Source organism: Peromyscus californicus, unplaced genomic scaffold, assembly GCF_007827085.1.
Source record: "Peromyscus californicus insignis strain IS unplaced genomic scaffold, ASM782708v3 Scaffold_8__1_contigs__length_139910024, whole genome shotgun sequence".
Classification (NCBI taxonomy): domain Eukaryota; kingdom Metazoa; phylum Chordata; class Mammalia; order Rodentia; family Cricetidae; genus Peromyscus; species Peromyscus californicus.
The window spans coordinates 11,343,469-11,362,300 of NW_026294606.1; the positions used below are offsets into that span (position 1 = coordinate 11,343,469).

General features: G+C 45.0%; 1 protein-coding gene across 3 annotated transcripts in view; it reads left to right on the forward strand.

Moving 5' to 3' along the window:
- The first annotated feature begins 880 nt into the window (after positions 1–880).
- Sptlc1 (serine palmitoyltransferase long chain base subunit 1) overlaps positions 881–18,832 on the forward strand; it is a 47,508-nt gene continuing 29,556 nt past the window's right edge. The window contains exons 1-5 of one of the 3 annotated variants that reach the window (XM_052726822.1): positions 881–1,128; positions 4,243–4,350; positions 5,026–5,120; positions 10,705–10,798; positions 11,382–11,454. In XM_052726822.1, the coding sequence (XP_052582782.1) occupies positions 1,072–1,128; positions 4,243–4,350; positions 5,026–5,120; positions 10,705–10,798; positions 11,382–11,454 (427 nt within the window). In that variant the 5' untranslated portion in view covers positions 881–1,071. Of the gene's footprint in view, positions 1,129–2,274; positions 2,311–4,242; positions 4,351–5,025; positions 5,121–10,704; positions 10,799–11,381; positions 11,455–18,832 lie in introns of those variants that run through there. The other 2 variants (XM_052726823.1, XM_052726824.1) reach the window with 2 other exon arrangements.

The window sequence follows — 18,832 nt, forward strand, 5'->3', positions numbered from 1 at the left end:
CTTCCCTCCCCTATCTCCTTAACACCCCGTCCCAGCCCATTCTAACAGACCTCCCCTTCTCCTCCTCTTAAAAACGACACCTGCAAGGTCATTCGCTGCTGTTTTCTGCCTGTTTAATAAAGGCTCTCTCTGTGAAAACAGGTGTTTGGGTGTGGTTGGTGCCTAGTCTGGGGTCCAGGAGGAAGCTCCTACCGTTCAGGGGTCTCCTTCAGAGAACCCCAGGGATTTGTTCTCTCCACCTCCCCAGGGCTAGGATCTTCATTTTTTGCTTACATGGGTGCTGAGGATTGAACTCTGGTCCTCTGTACTGACTGAGCTATCTCTCCAGCCCCAATTTACTTCTCTCCCCCTTTAAATAAAATTGCTGTACCAAAAGCACTTCTGGACAAGTCTCAAGAAATGTAAATTGGTGTGCACATAAAACTTGGTATCTAAATGTTCATAGCAGCTTTTTGATTGTACTTCGCCCTGAGAATAGCCAGACATACCCACATTATGAAGTTACGACTCCCAACTAGCCCTGAGGAACCAACTGTGTAGATTTCTGTGGGTTATTTTAATAATGCTGCATGACTGGATTGCTTGTCATTAAAAGGGAAGGGTATATTTCCTGCATGTTGTTTTAGTTGTTTTGTTGTTGGTTTTTGTTTGTTTGTTTTTTGAGACCGGGTCTCACTGTGTATCCCTGGCTGGCTTGGAGCTGGCCATGTGGAGCAGGCTAGGCTAGAACTCCTGAGATCAGCTTTCCTCAGCCTCTCAAATTGGGTTAAAGGCGTGCGCCACCTCGCCCGGCCTAATTTCGTTCATCTTAATAACCCTGCGCACAGCCGACCGTCAAGAACAAAGGCCACGTACTGATTCTCTCAACACAGAGTGCACAGCAGGACCCTGTTCAAATCTCAGGAGCTCCGATCAACCGTCTTCACCGCCCGTCCACGAACAACGATTACACGTGAGGAGCCGATGCGCAACTCCCGGCCCCGCCCTCGAGGTTTCTTGACGTCACTAGTCCGCGCCCCGCGCACTATTTGACGCGCTGTGACCCGCCTGCCGGAAGCCGGGTGGCTGACCATGGCGACAGTGGCGGAGCAGTGGGTGCTGGTGGAGATGGTGCAGGCGCTGTATGAGGTACGTCCATCGCCGGAGCCTCCCGTGAGCCCCCGGGCAGGGCCTAGCGACCCGCGACCCGGCTCCGCGGTGCTTCCTGTTCCCGGGGCGCACAGGGGACGGAGCCTCGGCTGTCCTGGCCTCCTGGAGTCAGGCAGGACTCCGGAAAGCAGCACTTGGGAGGGGTGCCGAGGACACGCAAGTCCTCAAAGCCACAGTTGGAACTGATGGCGAGACCGGGTTTGTGGGAGTGGGCGTTTATAGGTGGGACGAATGCCTTTTCATGGCGGGGGAGAGTGGTTTAGAAAAACAGAATAATGGGGAATTTATGAAAATTGAGTAGCCACTCTTATGCCCACAATTTCTATGTTATAAACATATAACGTTTTGAAGGATTTTTAAAGAATAGTTGAAGGGTTAGGGTGGTTTTGTTTTTTTAAGAAAATATGAAATCCAAATGCCAGTCTTGGGAGACAACTGAGCTTCTCTGTCTGTTACGTCCTACAGAACTTATGTGTCTTCTATCTCAGGGACTCTTCAATACGACAGTCGCTAACGCCACGTGATAATAGGCACGGGCAATGAATTTGTAATTGCACTTTAATGTGAATGTCGGTGGCCGTATATGACTAGTGGCTATGTATTGGACCACAGAGATCTGAAGCCTGGAGATGGTGTTGTGAGCAAGCAGATAAATCCCGGTGCACAGAGAGCTTATGTTAGTTGACAGTGAATTTCACTTCATTTGATAACGTTATCAAAAGTTGCTGCTTATAGGTAATAATAATGCTCCATTACAAGAGCTATCTGGAATTTCTCGTTTATTTGTTTATTTGTTTTGGTTTTTCTAGACAGGGTTTCTCTGTATAGTCCTGGCTGTCCTGGAACCCACTTTGTAGACCAGGGTAGCTGTGAACTCAGAGATCCGCCTGCCTCTGTCTCCCAAGTGCTGGGATTAAGGCATGCACCACCAAGTTCAGTTTACTTGGAATTTCTTCATAAATAATATTTGAGAAAGAGCCTATTTGATTTTCCTATTCTATATCGAGGTCCAGTATTAGGCTAGTTATAGCTACTGAGTCACTAAAATTGAATTTTTTTTAAAAGAAATGAGTAATTTTCTGTTTTACAATGTGACTTCTTACTCCCCAAAGGGAACCAACACAGACTTTCGAGAATTCTTTGTGCATCACATTTCCTAGGGTGAGAAAAAATAAAACTGGTATTTATGATTATTTGAATAATTCTGTAGACTAGTAGTGTTTCATCTTAGGGTAATTTCTTTATGGGTTGCCTATTTGTTGAGTTGAACAGATGTTTGCCTGCTATCATCCAAGTATTGAGAAAATCAAGGTTATCTGGACTTACTCCTAAATTAATTATGTTTAAGAGGGGTCAGCATAAATTTTAAGTCATCTTGAATAGAGATTTCTGTTGTTCTCAGATTCTGTGTATTTTGTAGAATTTGAGGTTAATATAGCATACCTGAAAAATAAAAATAAAGGTCCGTGTGTGTGTGTGTGTGTGTGTGTGTGTGTGTGTGTGTGTGTATGTGTGTGTGTGTGAGATCTATGTAGTTTTAAAGGTATTTTCACATTGACATGAAAAGTCATATGTGAATTTGTCAGCAGTTTTCCAGTCTCTCTAGTCTGGTATGGTGTGTGTTTGTTTGTTTTTTAGCTATGGTGAAATACCATCCCTTATTTCTGCCTCATTATTGACATGTTTTTGTATGTAAGTTTGTAGGTACTTGTCTTTATTTTGAGATAAAGTCTCACTGTGTAGCCTAGGCTCACCTTGAACTTCAAATGTTCCTGGAATTTCAGGCATACACCACCATGCCTAACTTTTAAAGGCCTGGGTTTGCTAGATATTGTGGGTCACTCCTTTAGTCCTAACACTTCTGGTCTGCATAACAAGTTCCAGGCCAGCCATGGCTACTAGTGAGACCTGCCTCAAAAACAAAATCCAAGCAAAAAAAGGCCTGCGTTTGTGTTTTGTTTTTTTTTTGTTGTTGTTGGATTGTTTGAGATAGGGTCCAACTAGTAGACCATCCTGGCTTTAAACTCAAAAGATCTGCCTGCTTGTGCTTCCCAAGTACTGGAATTAAAGGCGTGCACCACCACACCCAGTTTAACATGCCTGTTTTAAATGACTTTTCTGGTGGTAACCCCCTGGAATAGAGTATCCTGTCACTGACTGACTGAAGAGTTATGGTGTCTAGATTCTTCTATGTAAACTCAACCATGCCTTTATCCTGAAACTATGTAGAAGACAAGACAGTAGAATAGCCAAGAGTCCATCTTACTAAGATGGCTCAACATTTAAGAGCACTTACAGCTCTTCCAGAGGGTCTGGATTCAATTCCCAGCAACCACATGGTGACTCACAGCCATTTGTAACCAGTTCCAGGGGAATCTTCTGATCTCTGCAGGTGTCAGGAAGACATGTGGTAGACAGACATACATGCAGACAGAATACTCATATACATAAAATAAAAATAAATTAATAAAAATTTTAAATGAAAATAAAGATATTTTTGTGCCTATCAACATGAGACAGGTTAGCATCCTTTGGGTAACCTGATAGGAAAGAATCAATTTCCTTTAAGCATTTATTACTGCCAAGCCCACCCCCACTCCACACTGCATTGTCTAAGATCTAAGGAGATTTAGCAGGGGACTGAAAATATAGTAAGGTGCAAAACTTGACTAATTGTGGAAGCTGGTTTCCACATAGTTTTGTTAACTATCCATGGATGGGCAGAGGTGATAGAGGGTGTGTTTAGGTGTGTGCTGTTTTCTTAGTCATTTCCTGCCAATAAAAGTGTAAATTATCTGAAAGATAGGATAGAGATGTTTTAAGTGTTGGGGTTGTGTATCATCTTACCTCTTTTCCATTGTCATTAGTGAAAGGTTTTAAGCTGAAGCATTAGGGGTTTCTCATGTGGTGGAGTAACTGCCAGTTGTTGAGGTGGGAAAGGCATGTGGAGCCATTAAGGAAGCCCTGGCAGCAGGTGTGTGTAGTGTTAGTGTGATGTCAGGAGAGGCAGCACTGGGGTGGGCTCAACTTCCTGCAGGTTTGGAAGTGACTTCTTTGGTTTCTTTCCTTTGTCTTTGCTTTGCTCCCTCACAGGCTCCAGCATACCATCTTATTCTGGAAGGAATTCTAATACTTTGGATAATCAGACTGGTTTTCTCTAAAACCTACAAGTTGCAGGAGCGATCTGATCTTACAGCCAAGGTAAGAAATGATACTTGTTTTATTCAAGGTCTGTGGCAGCTCCATCATCTTTCTAAAGTGGAATGAAACTGGACTCTCCAGTGTGTTAAAATGTTGAATGTAAGGAGAGCAGGGAGTATGGAGCATCAGAGTGGACAGAATTTGAGGAAAGTTGGGTAAAGCCACCCTGGAGGAGATAGCAGCTCCAAGTAGATGGTTTCTGGGGCACCTGAGCAGCTGCTGGACTCCAGTGTCTACACACAGGTTGTGTGAGTTGTCCCTGAGGCCTAAGGAGGGGTCTCCATGTGGTCTTCAGAAAGGGGAGGAAATACCCACATCTCAAGGAGAATTTTGATGTGTTATGTGTGGGAAGATGGAAGAAATTCCAAGCATTGAAATAAGATTTTTAGGTTGTCAAGTTACCCAAAAACTGCATGAAAAAAAGGTATGAGTTGTAATAAGGAAAGAGGTGATGGTGGTAAGTCACCAGAACTCAAGGAGGATGGCCTTCGTTCTCCACAACAGCTGGCAGGGGTTCATTCTCCACAACAGCTGGCAGGGGTTCATTCTCCACAACAGCTGGCAGGGGTGTTCTGTGGTGCGCTGTGCATTAGTGCAGCGCTGCAGTTAGGCATCAGCAGAGATGGTGTGAGGTGACTTGTGTTGTGCCACACTGTAACTTCCTTTCTTCTGTAGGAAAAGGAAGAACTGATTGAAGAGTGGCAGCCAGAACCTCTCGTCCCTCCTGTCTCGAAAAACCATCCTGCCCTCAACTACAACATCGTTTCTGGGTGACTTGCTTGGCTCACTGTTTGAAGGGCTTCCGGGTGACTTGCTTGGCTCGCTGTTTGAAGGGCTTGACCTGGCTTTGGTTCTGTTGCCAAGCGTGTGAAGTGTGGTGTTCCCTTGTTGAATGAAGACATTTCTTTGAGAAACCACTGTACTTTTCAATGTAGAATTTTCTTCAAGGGATGGTCTGGGAATCTTTTAAACTCTAATTTGGGCATTGCAGCTTATCTTCTTGTTTTTCCTTTAAAACAAATCTTTCTTCCCCTAACTTGTGCTCTGTTGTTTCTTGATTGCCCTTGCTGTGAGTTTTTATTTTTTGTTGGGTGGTCGGACTACAGACTGCCTCTAAACACAGCTGTGCCCGCTGTACCCAGAACTGCAGCATCCTCTATCAGGTCTTTGCATAGATTAGGAAAAGGTGCTCTAGAGCAGGTACAGTGGCCTGCTGTGGCCCTCGACTGTGTCTCAGCACCTGGGCTAGCCTCAAGTGCCTGAAGTGCCCCCGTGCACACAGCTTAGCTGCGTGCACCAGCCTTGTTCCTTCTTCCCTGTTAATTGCAATATAACGTGTCTGTAGATTGTAAACTGCTTCAGTTTTCTGACTCTGGCCATATTGCCATTAAAGAGGCCCGTACATGTGACTACACTTCCTTTCTCATATACTTTTCTTTTTTCTAGAGTTAAACGTCATCCATAGTTCACTTTTTGGTTCTCTGTGGTAGTCTGCAGTCTACTGTATCTTCCTCCAGGACTATACATCTCCATTGTTCAGTCATGTTAGCCATTAGGTTTCTTTTCTTTTTTTTTTCTAGAACCCTCTGTCCCACTCCTGCTGCTCAGAGTAGCCTTATAATCTTCTCTGTGGGCTTGAAAATATTGGCCCCTCCTTTCCTCTCCCTCTCCTTTTTCTTCTCCCTCTCTCTGTCTTTCCCCAAGTGGGTAAGCAGGTAAGGTACACACATCCAGTGTTCACATGTGCAAATGTTTGGAAGCCAGTGGTTGAGTGTCTTCCCTGCAGCTCTTTGCCTTACTCTCTTGAGACCATGTCTCCTGCATGTGACACTGTCACTGGTATTTGGCTAGGCTGCCTGACCCAGTGATCCTCCTGTCTGAGCCCAGCCCAGCACTAGGCTTATAGGCACTTGACTGTTCCAGGCCTTTTTAAAATTTTCTCCTTTATGTTATTAGAATACAGACAGACTCCTGAGAGTCTGAAATATGTTGTATGCTTATCTTAAGTTTGTGTTTATTTCACACTCCTATACTCTGGTGATCCTCACTATCCATTCTTTTTTTTTCAACAACTTTTATTAAAATCAAAAGCATTATGTACATTGTTTACAAAAGCTACGAGAGTCCTGGCCTGGTGTTGTAGGAATTCCAGCTATTCAGGAGGCTGAGTCAGGTACATCTCAAGTTTAAGCCCTGCCTAAGCTATAGAGTGAGTTCAAAGCAGCCTGTCTCCAAAAAAAATATTTAAAACAATAATAATAACAAATGAGCTGGGTTTGTAGCTCAGTGGTAGAGAACTAGGAAGAGGCAACACAGTAGTTAGTTTTAAAGTTTTTCAGTTTGATTAGTTGTGTGTGTGTGTGTGTGTGTGTGCGCGCGCGCGCGCGCTGCGCGCGCGTGTATGGGAGAGAGAGAGAATGTGCAAAAGCGTGTGTGTGTGTTGGGGGGGGGGTGCCTGTGGAGGCCAGAAGAGGTTGTTGGGTCCCTTGGAGCTGAAGCAGGCATTTGTAAGCCACCCAACAAGGATGCTGGGATCTGGACTCTGGTCTTCATAATGGAGCAGCCGGCTGTTGACTGCTGAGCCATATCCCCAGCCTATCACACTGGTGATTTTACCAGTATTTGTGGTGCTTGGAATGAAATCTGGGCCCTCTGTGCTAGACAGGCATTGTCCCACTGAACTAGGACCTTGTCTTGAGCATGGTTTTTTTGATGTTGATAAACTGAGTCTTACTGCTGCTGATGTAATACTGTTTGCTTCCATACTGAGTGACATGAAAGTGTTACTTAATGTTAGTTTTATTCTTTGAAAACAAGCTTTACTGAGCATCCACATAACATAAAATTAATTCTTTTAAAATATTAAGTTAAAATAAGTAAGTTTTATTGTATTTACAGAGGTGTGCCACTACTACCACTATCTAATTTTAGAACATATCTTCCCTCCTAAAGTAAATCCCAAGCCTTTTCCTTCCTGCCCCCATCCCTGCCCAGGCCCTGACAGTATTCATCTACCCTCTGTGCAGACTAGGCTAGTCTAGGTATTTCATATGAAAGAAATGATGCAAAGTGTGATTTGTGTCTAGCTCATTTTACTAAGCTCAGTCCCTCGGGCCATCCATGCTGTATGACCTCTCCCTCCCTGAGGTGGCTGAGACTCTGTTCTTTATTTGCTTCTGTCGGTTTTAGAGTGTCTTTTAAGTTCCTTAGAGTCTGGAATTCTGGATGGTGATGGTGCTGCTTTTAATCCCAGTGCTCTGGGAGCAGAGGCAGATGGATCTCTGTGGGTTCTAGGCCAGCCTGGTCTATAGAGCAAGTTCTAGGACAGCCAGAGATACAAAGAGAAATCTTGTCTCGAAAAGCCAAAAGAAGAAAGGAAAAAGTGACTGGAATTCAGCTTTGCATATGGTTGCTCCACTTTGACACTGGAAGAAACTGGTGCATGGCCTGCTGGCTGCGGGTCTATACTCTGCTCTGCAGCTGTCAGCATGCCCGGTTCCCTTGGTCTCTGCCTGCCTATGTTTTATTACACATTGTAGATGTCCCCACCGACAGTTCCAGCAGTTTCATGAGTCTGGAGTCTGTATGTGAGGTGATGCAGGGCCTTGCAGGTGATGGTGTGACTGTTTTTGTTTATGTAAGTGGCCTCAGTACACACAGTGTGGCCTTTTGTGATAAGTTGGGCAGTAAGAAAATACTAAGCAGCTTTGGTTTCTGTTCTTAAAGAGAATGCCTCCATTGTCCTCCTTGTTATCTACATATTTCAGATGAAGAGTCTTATCAATTCTATCTCCTTCTGATCTTGGTTTTAAGAGTTTAAATATCCATGCTGAACTTTATCCAGGGTCATTTCTGCATCTGTGTTTAGTAAATTGAGTCATACTTGGGATTTGCCTTCTTTTTGTGTTTTTACGATTCACTAATTTAGTTGAACTCAGTTATACGTGTTTACTTTTTCTAGTAGTGATTTGGTCTTTTTTTCTGATATCTTAGGAGCAGACATTCAGAATTTTGTAGATTTTGAAAGACACTGTGTTTACTTCTCGCATAAGAGAGCACTGTGCTGTGGCCTGGGAAAGGCACAGCACTGCCACCTCCTCTCTGCTTAGGATGGGTTAACACCTAAAGAGTTTTGTTGCTTTAAAGCTTTAGGAACTGTAGATAAGGAGTAATGATCTCTGTTCAGGGATGTAAGTTCTTCCTAAGGTCTGTCCAGCTGTAGCCCCCGCTTTTAATGTGTGCTATAAAAAGAGTTAGACACTTTTATTACATTTTATGTATGTGTGTATCTGCATGCGTGCCACAGCGTGCCTGTGGAGGTCAGAGGACAGCTTTCAGGAGTCAGTCCCAGGGATTGGACTCAGGTCATCAGGCTTTGTGGTAAGCATCTTGACCACTGAGCCATCACCAGCCCTTAAAACATGCTTTTGATACCTGCCTATTCCCAATTTTTCATTTTGATTTTTTAAAATTTTCTTTTCTTTCTTAAACCAAGAACATTGCTTTGCTTGAACTGTCTTTTTAGTGATTAGTGATTCATCGCTTTGTTGTTGGAAAGTGTTTTCCTTTCTGAACAATTCTTGTGTCCTTGCTGAGATTTGCTTTGTGTCTTTTAGGCTGTTGCAAATAGTTTGCCCATATTGTATATTAGAATACACAGTGTTGCTGGATGTGGTGGCTCACAGCTGTAACCAGTCATAGCACTTGGAAGGCAGAGACAGGAAGAGGTTCAGGAACTCAAGGGCAGCCTGGGCTATATAGTAAATTTGAGACTGTTGTGAGCTACAAAGTGAGGCCCTGTTCCAAAATAAAAAGAAAATACCACTGTTTTATAGTACTGAATATTATATTTTTAGTATTTTATAATAAAGCAAAGGTTTGCTTTATTTTCAGGGTGTCTTGTATCCATTGCATCAGGCATTTTATTGTTGCTCAGATATTTCATCTCAGACATTTCTTGTCTGCTTGGCTGACAAATGAGTGACAGAGGTGACCACCTCCCCCACCCGCCATGTGTCCCACCTGCCATGTGTCTCTCCTTTGTTTTATCTTTCCTCACTCCTTCCTTCTGGAACATCTGCTCACTGTACTTTTAACTTTTCCCTACTCTCCGTGTGCTTATGTGCTCTTTCATATTTCTGTGGGTTTTTTTCTTTTGCTTTGTTTTGTTTCTTAAGACAGGGTCTCTCTGTAGCCCAGGCTGGCCTGGAAATCACTATGTAGACCAGGCTAACATCCAATTCACAGAGCTCCTCTTGGCTCTGCCTCCCAAGTGCTGAGTCTTCTTGCATTTTATATGTTAATACTGTGAATTGATTTCAGGTTGTCCTTCTCTAGCTTTCCAGAATTCTGTACCTCTTTTCTCATGAGTTACCAGTTCTGTTGAAAAAGAAATAAATAGTGCCTCTGAGAGCAGTGTGCCAGTCCTTTCTGGCTCACCACAGATGCAGCCAGCCAGCAGGGTAACTGAAGCCACAGTTCCAGGACACAGTCCTTTTCCTCACTTGGACAACAGTTTGATAGCATCCGTCTATTCTGTCATGTTGTGTTGTTGCCTTACGTCAGCAAAGGGCTCGGCACTTGTCTCCCCAAGAGCCTCTCTCCCATCTCAGCACATCTGGCTCCTGTATAGCTGGCTGCTCTTACTCTTTTATGAGGGGTGACGAGAGGGCATGGGAGAATTCTTTCAAAGAGCATCTGAGCATTAACTTAGAAATGAGTTGTTATTTCAGTGGGTTACTATAGGTTACATTTTAAAAAACATCTTTTCTAAGATTACAACTCACTTTCCCTGTTCTTGCCTTTGATCTTGATCATTTTATGTTTCTTCCCTGATTGTTTTAGTCAAGTTTTTAGACACTTTATTTAGTTACTGTCTTCTTAAGTTATAAAATTAAAGATTTGTCATTCCTTTATCTTTTTTAAAAAATTTAGATATATTCTTAATTTATTTGTATGATATTTTTTGCCTAAGTGAATGTATGTATTCAATGTGTATGTGAACACCACATGTGTGCAGTGCCTGTGAAGGCCAGAAGAGGGCATCAGATCTCCTGGTGCTATAGCCACAAGCGGTGTAAGCCACCATGTCTGTGCTGAGAACCAAACCCCAGTCATCTGCTGTCTTTCCCAGCACCCGCTGCCATCTTATTCTTTTTTAAAGTTGTACAAGGAGCTTATTAAAGAACAGACCAGATGGGAAGAGGTTGACTTTTAATTCACATTCTAACTTATCAAAAAGTAAGAAGGAAGGGGTGGAGAGCAAGGCAGGTGGGCTGACTGTGTAGTTGTGCTATGCCTGCTCTCCTGTGCCCGGATGGGTCCTGAAGTGAGCCACTCTCTGTCTCTCCCCAGCCCTCCAACCCACAACATCGTGGTGAATGGAAAAGAGTGTGTAAACTTTGCCTCCTTTAATTTTCTTGGGTTGCTGGCCAACCCTCGGGTTAAGGTGAGTAGCACATAGTTCTGAAGTGGGACAAGACACTGCTAGCTGCAGAAATGATGTAAAAGACAAGTGTGGGTCATCCAAGAGGGACAGCATTTCACACTACTGTGTCTGTCAGAACCAAAGTCTGGACTTGGCCCATGCAGGGCAGAGTGTCTGCTGGGCTCAGTGTGAGTGGCAGCCAGAGAAGCCCGGAAGCCAGACCTGCGTAGTAGTCAGGGAACACCCAAGAAGTTGCCCAGCTCCTGCAGGGTTGGTACTTGCAGACACTCTCAGGAAAAACCTAGTGGTCATTGGGCTTTTAGAAGTAGACAAATGTCACTTCTCCATTGCTCCAGTCTGTGTCTCATTTACTAGTCTATTTCCTAAACTGTCAGAGTTGCTGTAGTTCCCAGAAAGCGGGGGAGTGGGAGAGGGGAAGAGGAGCCCTATGGGTCCGAGAGTGGAACATGTTGCCTGGACTTGTTGGACTTGCCATAGTTACAGGGAAGAAGGGGAAGCAGGGGAGGGGTCATGTAGGTCCAAGAATAGCAAGGGTAGTCAGGACCACACACAGGAAATCATCAGCGTGTTTGCTTCCCTAAAGGCGGCAGCTTTAGCATCTTTAAAGAAGTATGGCGTGGGTACCTGTGGACCCCGAGGATTTTATGGCACATTTGGTAAGTCACATTCTTTTTCAGACTCCCTTGAAGGATCTGTTTGAGTTTGGAGCTCCTTAGGAAGCATTCTTAACCATCAAGCTGAATGTGTGCACTTTCTTGATTTTCATTTGTTGTGGGTGGGAGCTGTAGGGGGAAGAGCCGTCAAGGCCTGAGGATGTGCTGTGATAGGCTCTCCTGCAGGAGTCCTGACAGACAGTGTAGGAGAGACTGTTTGGGTTGTGCGTGCCAGTTGTTGGGCGCAAGGTCCAGCGGCTGGGGGCTTGCTGTTCGTAGTAATGTGGGGATCTGTGTCTAGTGTCACCATGTTGTGGAACGAAAGGGCAGGCAACAGTGCCGTTCCCACAGGCCGGGTGGCCTCACACCTCACTTTCCTGCCGCCCACTGGCACGAGCTAACAGAGGCCATATCTGGTCAGAAGGCAGGGCGGGCCAAGAGCCCTGGGCAGCAAGTACCACGAAGAAAGGCAAGAACACATTTCCTGGGTTGTGGTTGTAGCTTTTTTTTCTTTCTGCAATGGAGGTGGAGAGTCACCACTGTCTTTGTGTGCCTGGGGCAGCTCACTCAATCCTCAGTGGTGGAAGGTAGCAACTACCAGGAGCTTCCCAACTCAGCCTTCAGAGCCCTCACTGTGTGTGTGCAGTGCCCTTTGCTTCTGGACTGTCGTCAAGTGTTCCGGGGGGCTGAATCTTGGAAATAGCCTTCTGGTTTAGGAGACTATCTTGTTTCCATTTCTGCATTTTCTGTGTCTTAACCCCATTGGGGAACATGTTTTTATGAAAGAGACCCTTCCTTTGTTTCTTAGTTTGGTGGTTGCCTTACTCATGCTGGAACAGATGAGGAGAGTTGGTGCCCAGAAGGCTATAGCCAGAACTCAGAGATTCTTACCTCCCATCCTCCGACTCCCTCCTCCTCCTCCTCCTCCTCCTCCTCCTCCTCCTCCTCCTCCTCCTCCTCAGTCACACAGTTCATGAATTTCTCCCCTGAAATTAGGCCCGCTATCCCAACTTCCTAGTCAGGCTCAAATGGCAGGATCAGAGGACTGAGCTCAGACCCAAGCCTCCCACTGCCCTCTGGTCTAAGGCAAGCTGTGTGGTTTGCTTGCTTTTCACTGGTAGGGACTTGTTTCCTTGGCACAGGACTAGAAAACAGGAAAAGCTGCTTTTTTATGACTTGGTGGCTGCCATCTGATTTATGAGGCTTGCTCTCTGAATTTGCCAGAGTAAAGAAGCTGCTTTCTTCAGAGTCTGTAGTAGTTTTTATTTGTGTGGCCCTGACTGCTGCTTAGGAATTAATCTGGGAAGACAGATGAGATAGATTTCTCCAGAGCTGTGAAAATACAGTTAAAAAGGCCCAGTTCTCTCTGAGTACTAGATGCTCTTCAGTTAGCGCTCCTCACTGAGTAACCTGGTCCAGATGCAGAGTTCAGGCCTTACCCCACCTACCCAGTCCTCCCAGCCACCATCTCACCCAGAAACAAAGTCAGCCACCATCAGTCCTCTTGTTGGCCCTGCCACAGGCTTTTCTTCAGCATGTGCGGATGACTTCTGTACATGTATATTTCTCCCATTTTTCAAAAATAAAACTATTTTATACATTGTTCTATGCTCTGATTTTTGCTTGCTTTCTTTTTCAATTTTTTAATTTATTTTTATACACTATATTTTGATCATGTTCCCTCCCCCCAACTCCTCCTAGATTCTACCCAAGTTCATGTTCATTTTCTCTTAAAAAAAGAATGAAAAAAGGTAAGACAACAGAATGCCCAAACAAAGCAAAACAAAATCAAAAGTCCACCCCACCCTCCCCAGAAACAGAGTTGGTTTTGTGTTTGCCAGTTACACCTGGGCGTGGGACCTGTCCTGCAGTGTGGTTGATAGACCCAGTGACACTCCACTGGAGACCATGGGGTTTCCCTTTGCCAAGCAGGTGTCCCTTGTAAATAGCTTTGTCGTTGGCCTGGGCTGTGTTTTAATGTGGATGTGAATGTGTTTGGGGTTTTGTGACACTAGAGAAAAACCACGGCCTTGTGAGAAGTGTGGGCACATACATGTCTCCACCAAACTGTACTAAGCCCCCAGACGAGTGTATTTTAGATTTAAATTGGATTTGATTGTTCAGGCGTCTGAATAACCAGCAGAGGCAGATAGCGAATATCCAGTTTTGTAAATACTTGCAGCGACCCTACAGACCAGTCACTCCTGTGTGTCCTAAAACCATGCCTGAAGGTCCAGTTGACCAGGGCTGCAGGCTCATGTGCAGCAGGGCAGTTATGTAATGGGACTGTTGGTTCATTCCTTGTTCGGCTTGTTTCCTCTGTGTGTGCATGTGTAATCTTTGTACTTTCTCTATTTTCTAGCAGGGTTTTTTCTGTTTGGTTGGTTATGTTCCCTTTATTCTGTTTTCTTTTTAACTTTATTTTTTATTTATTCTTTGTGTCTTTTACATCATGAATCTCCATCCCATAAATTTCCCGGTCCTTTCACATCTGCACTCTGCCCTTGCAACCACTCCCCAAAATAAAATAAAATAATATTTAAGAGGGTAAGAAAGAAGAAAAGAAAAATGAAAAAGATAAAATCAATCTTGTCACAAAAGCTGCAGTGTGACAAGTCTCAGTAAACCCCTTGTCCATATATCTTTACTAGCAAGAGTCATGGGTCTGGTTCAAGGCCTCTGGTTTCTGCTACACTAGCAATGCTGGACCCTCTCTGGAATTCATCTTGGATGTCCTGTTGTCCTATGTCATGGAGGTCCTGCAAACCCTTCACATGCTCCAGCACATCACAGATGGGGTAGATGTTGGGTAGGCCAACTCATAAACCTGTTTCTGGGCCTGGGTAGTTGCAGGGTTGGTCAGCCCTCCAGCTGTTCCCTGTCCTCACCACCAGGGTCTGTTCTGCATTGCCCTGGCAAGTTCACCCCTTGCAAGGATGAGCAAGGGGCGGGGCCAATTCTCCTGCTTTCACATCCTCAGGGTCAGTTTCCCCAAACCTACACCTTCAGGGCCAGCTCTACTGTGTTGCCCAGAGTGCTACAGCGGGACAGCTCTCCCACTCTTATGACCTCAGGGCCAGCTTTCCCACCTCCCTCAGGCATTGATAGGCTGGGGGTTGGGGGATGGGGCATGTCTTCTCTGCCATGCCGCCACATGGACAGGTGAGTGATGTCTGCCCTTATTCTGGAAGCAATTACTTAAATGATTATAGTGACTGGCTTTAGAGTCAGCATTCAGTAAAATCTGCTTGAGTCATCTCAGGCTGAATTTCAGACCTCTGCCACAGCCCTGCAGTTGAATCACCCTGAGTGAGCAGATGCCTGGCTGGCACCCTGTGCACTGAGCCCTATAGCAGATGTGGGCACCCTCCTCTTCTCTGTACTTGTTATGTTTACTTGAACTATAGCTCAAGGCTTAAAATTTCTTTCCTAGACCCACAGAGGTTGCTTTTAATTTGATACTTTCCTCCTTGCTGTACTCTTGGGCATCTGTTTTCAAAGCTCTCTTCCTTTGAGATCTTCTCTTAACTCGTAGATAATGAACATAAACCTCTTACAGTAGAAGTAACTTTCCTTGCTCAAGGCTGAGGTAGATCCCTAGAACACACGGTGGGAAGAGAGAACTGACTCCCTTCAGTCGGCCTCTGACCATGACAGGTGCACTGTGACACACTTGTACCCACACGCACATACAAAATAAGGTTTTTTTTTTAAAAATTCTCTCTTTTTTTTTCTTTTTTTACCATTTATGGTAACATATCTATTAGATGATTAATACAGAAAGACTGTGGAGTGGTGACTGAGCTAAAGTTTGTCTGATTTTAGAGTAAATGCGGCCTTCCTCCCAGAAGTACGACAGAGGGAACTGAACTCTGAGTCCTTCTGAGTCCTTCCAGTGGCCAGCTCACAACACGCATATCATGTTTAGAAATCACACACAAATCTACTGATTTGTACAGCTAATGTGTGTTGTTAATTGTGGTTTAAAAGTAGATAGAAAGTCATGATTGAAATGTTTCCCACCCACTTCTTTGTGGTTTAGAGCTGAGAATCTAGTCTCCCTCCAGGGTAGTCAGGTCCTGTGTGTTCAGGAGGGTATGCTGTGCCTGTTCGTTCCAGTGTTTCCCTGTTTGGGTACACGGAAGCCATTCTTACACGTAATCCTCACTGGCTTCTTAGTCTCGGTCTGAATCAAATGACATCACTATGTGACAGACTTAGAAGTGAACATCCTTGCCTTCCTTCTGTTTTTGTGAGAGTAATCAACTGGCTGCAGCTGGGGGCCAGGAAGAGCATGCGCTCTTCAGACTCCTAGATTGGCTGCTGCTTTTCTTCGTCATAAGATTGTGGTTTTGTAGATGTGGGGAGCTGTCCTCAGGCACATAGCTTAGAGCATTTCAGTAAGAATAACACAGCGTCCTGGATGTGAGACAATCTTCATGACATTTGAATACACAAGTGCTGTTGTTTTTACTTTTAGGAAGAATTATGCATGTGCATGCATGCTTGTGTGTTGCTAGGAATTGAACCCAGGGCCTTGCACATGCTGGGCAAGCGCTGTACCACTGAACTATATCCCCAGCCCTTTTTTGTAGTTTTATTTTGAAGCAGAGTCTCACTAAGTTGTCCAGGCTGGCCTGAATTTGGAATCTTCTTGCCTCAGCCTCCTAAGTAGTCAAGCTAATGTCTCCTCTGTCTTGGGAATTTTCACTCATTTATTTATGTTTGGGAAGGGGTGTATGCCACAGCTCCTGTGTGGAGATAGAAAGCAGTTTGCAGGAGTCAGTTCTACCCTGTCACCATGTACATCCTGGAGCTCAAACTCAGGTCATCCGGCCTAGCAGCAAGTGCCTTTACCTGCTGAGCTATCTCAGTGGCTCAGAAATATTTTTTTAAGAATGGTATTTATTAGTCTGGGCAGTGGTAGCGCACACCTTTAATCCCAGCACTCAGGAGGCAGAGGCAGGTGGATCTCTGAGTTTGAAGCCAGCTTGGTCTACAGAGCTAATTCCAGGACATCCAGGGCTACACAGAGAAACCCTGTCTCAACCACCCACCCCACCCCACCCCACCCCCCAAAAAAAAACAGGGAAAAGAATAGTATTTACCTCAAAATAGAAAGTTCTTAATAGAAAATATGATAAATTGAATTTGAACTATTGTGAAGTTGGTTGTTTTCTAGTCTTTCCTTTGGAAAACAACCAAGGAGGTTTGCTGTTTCCTCACTGTAAATGAGGCCGGAAAAGTGGCCCTAGAGAAAATAAACTTTAACTACTGTAAATCAGTGACTTCATTGAAAGATAAGCGGTAACCAGACTTTTCTTTTTTGAAGTGAAAGCTTTTTTCTAGATGTTGGTTTAATTGAATACTCTTTCAGAGATTGGCTCTGTTCTGAGTGTCATATCATGTTAAATTATTGTCCTCCCAGAAGCCCTTTGAGGAAGGTATGGCTCTTACTCAAGTCTCAGGCTTGTGTGAGTGTACACCCAATGATGGGTGCCCAGCCTGAACCTCCAGAGGCTTGGCTGCAGTCTGAGCTGTGGGATAGCTCAGTGGTCAGACCTCTTGTCTCAGGTTCTCGGAGGGCTGGAGTGCATTGAATATCAGACACTTTAGGGAGTGGTAGACACAGACCTTCCAGTCCTGGCCCCTTCTCTGCTGATGTGAGTTAGAAAAGGTAATGCTTGAGTTTTACTCCATGCATAGTTGGGGCCTCACTGTCCTGGGTGGATCTGCACACAGAAGACAGGGCCATCCGCAGTCACAGAACAGCCCTTGGTGGTTTTTCCTGCTGCCCCCCTCCCTTGGGTGGGGAGATGTTCACTCACAAGCTAGCATCAAGAGAAACGAGTTCTGCACTTACCCCTGTTAACCCAGCACAGAACCTGCTCTGCAAGACTGACAGCAGCCAAAATCTGTGTTAGGTAGGAGGGAAGGCCACAGTTTGAGAGACTTTGGGGACTAGGCAGGTCATTGATTGATCACTCAGATTCTCCATCCCAGTGATGAGCATGCTCTCTTGCAGCTCTGTGTGTGTGTGTGTGTGTGTGGTGTTCAGCGTACACAGTTGATGAGCATGCTCTCTTGCAGCTCTGTGTGTGTGTGTGTGTGTGGTGTTCAGTGTACACAGTGATGAGCATGCTCTCTTGTGTGTGTGTGTGTGTGTGTGTGTGTGTGTGTGTGTGGTGTTCAGTGTACACAGTGATGAGCATGCTCTCTTGCAGCTCTGTGTGTGTGTGTGTGTGTGTGTGTGTGTGTGTGTGTGTGTGTGTGGTGTTCAGTGTACACAGTGATGAGCATGCTCTCTTGCAGCTGTGTGTGTGTGTGTGTGTGTGTGTGTGTGTGTGTGTGTGTGTGTGTGTGTGGTGTTCAGTGTACACAGTGATGAACATGCTCTCCTGCAGCTGTGTGTGTGTGTGTGTGTGTGTGTGTGTGTGTGTGTGGTGTTCAGTGTACACAGTGATGAGCATGCTCTCCTGCAGCTCTGTGTGTGTGTGTGTGTGTGTTGTTCAGTGTAAACACTGATGAGCATGCTCTCCTGCAGTTGTGTGTGTGTGTGTGTGTGTGTGTGTAGTGTTCAGTGTACACAGTGATGAGCATACTCTCCTGCAGCTGTGTGTGTGTGTGTGGTGTTCAGTGTAAACACTGATTAGCATGCTCTGACATACTGTTTCCATTAGCCAAGAGGCTCCCTCTAAAGCCCTGGTACAAGCCCTGGTATGTCCAGCTTTTCAGTCTTATCCCTCACCAGTGACAGGAGTCTGGAGAGCTAAGAAGCCTGCATAATAATTGATAGAAATCCCTTTCAGAGTTAGTAAAAATGTTGCATCTGCCTCCAAAGTATGGTGTGACTGACTGCATAGTGTTCTGAAATGGAGATCACAAATGAGAGCTTTTAACCATGGTCTGTCTGGTGGCCTAGACTGTCCACCTACCAGCCAAACACTGAAGGTTATGGTAGGCTCCCAGCCAGAGGCAGGGTTGTAGTTGAGGGGTGTCTTTTGCCTGGGCTTCAGAGACACAGGCCATGATGCTGGGGACCCTAGGAAAGGGAAGGAAGATATGCCTATGCCAGCAACTTTTGGGATGACCAGCTGTTAAGTCCTCATGGCTTTCCTCTTTCTGGACTTTTTTCCTGAAGCCTTTCCCCAGTGACATTTCTCTAGAAGCTGAGCAGCCACCTGCCTTAGACTCTACATGGTATTAATGTCATGGATCTACGACTTGCTGATGCACTTAAGCCTAGTCCTGTGAAAGCCACATTCATTTAATGTTGATGTAAGGAAATTATTTAGTCTGTGCTTTGACCATGGCAGTTGGCAGTGTATTCTTGTTCCTTACAGTGATGCTGTGACCAGTAAGTGTGGAGAAGCGTGCTGTG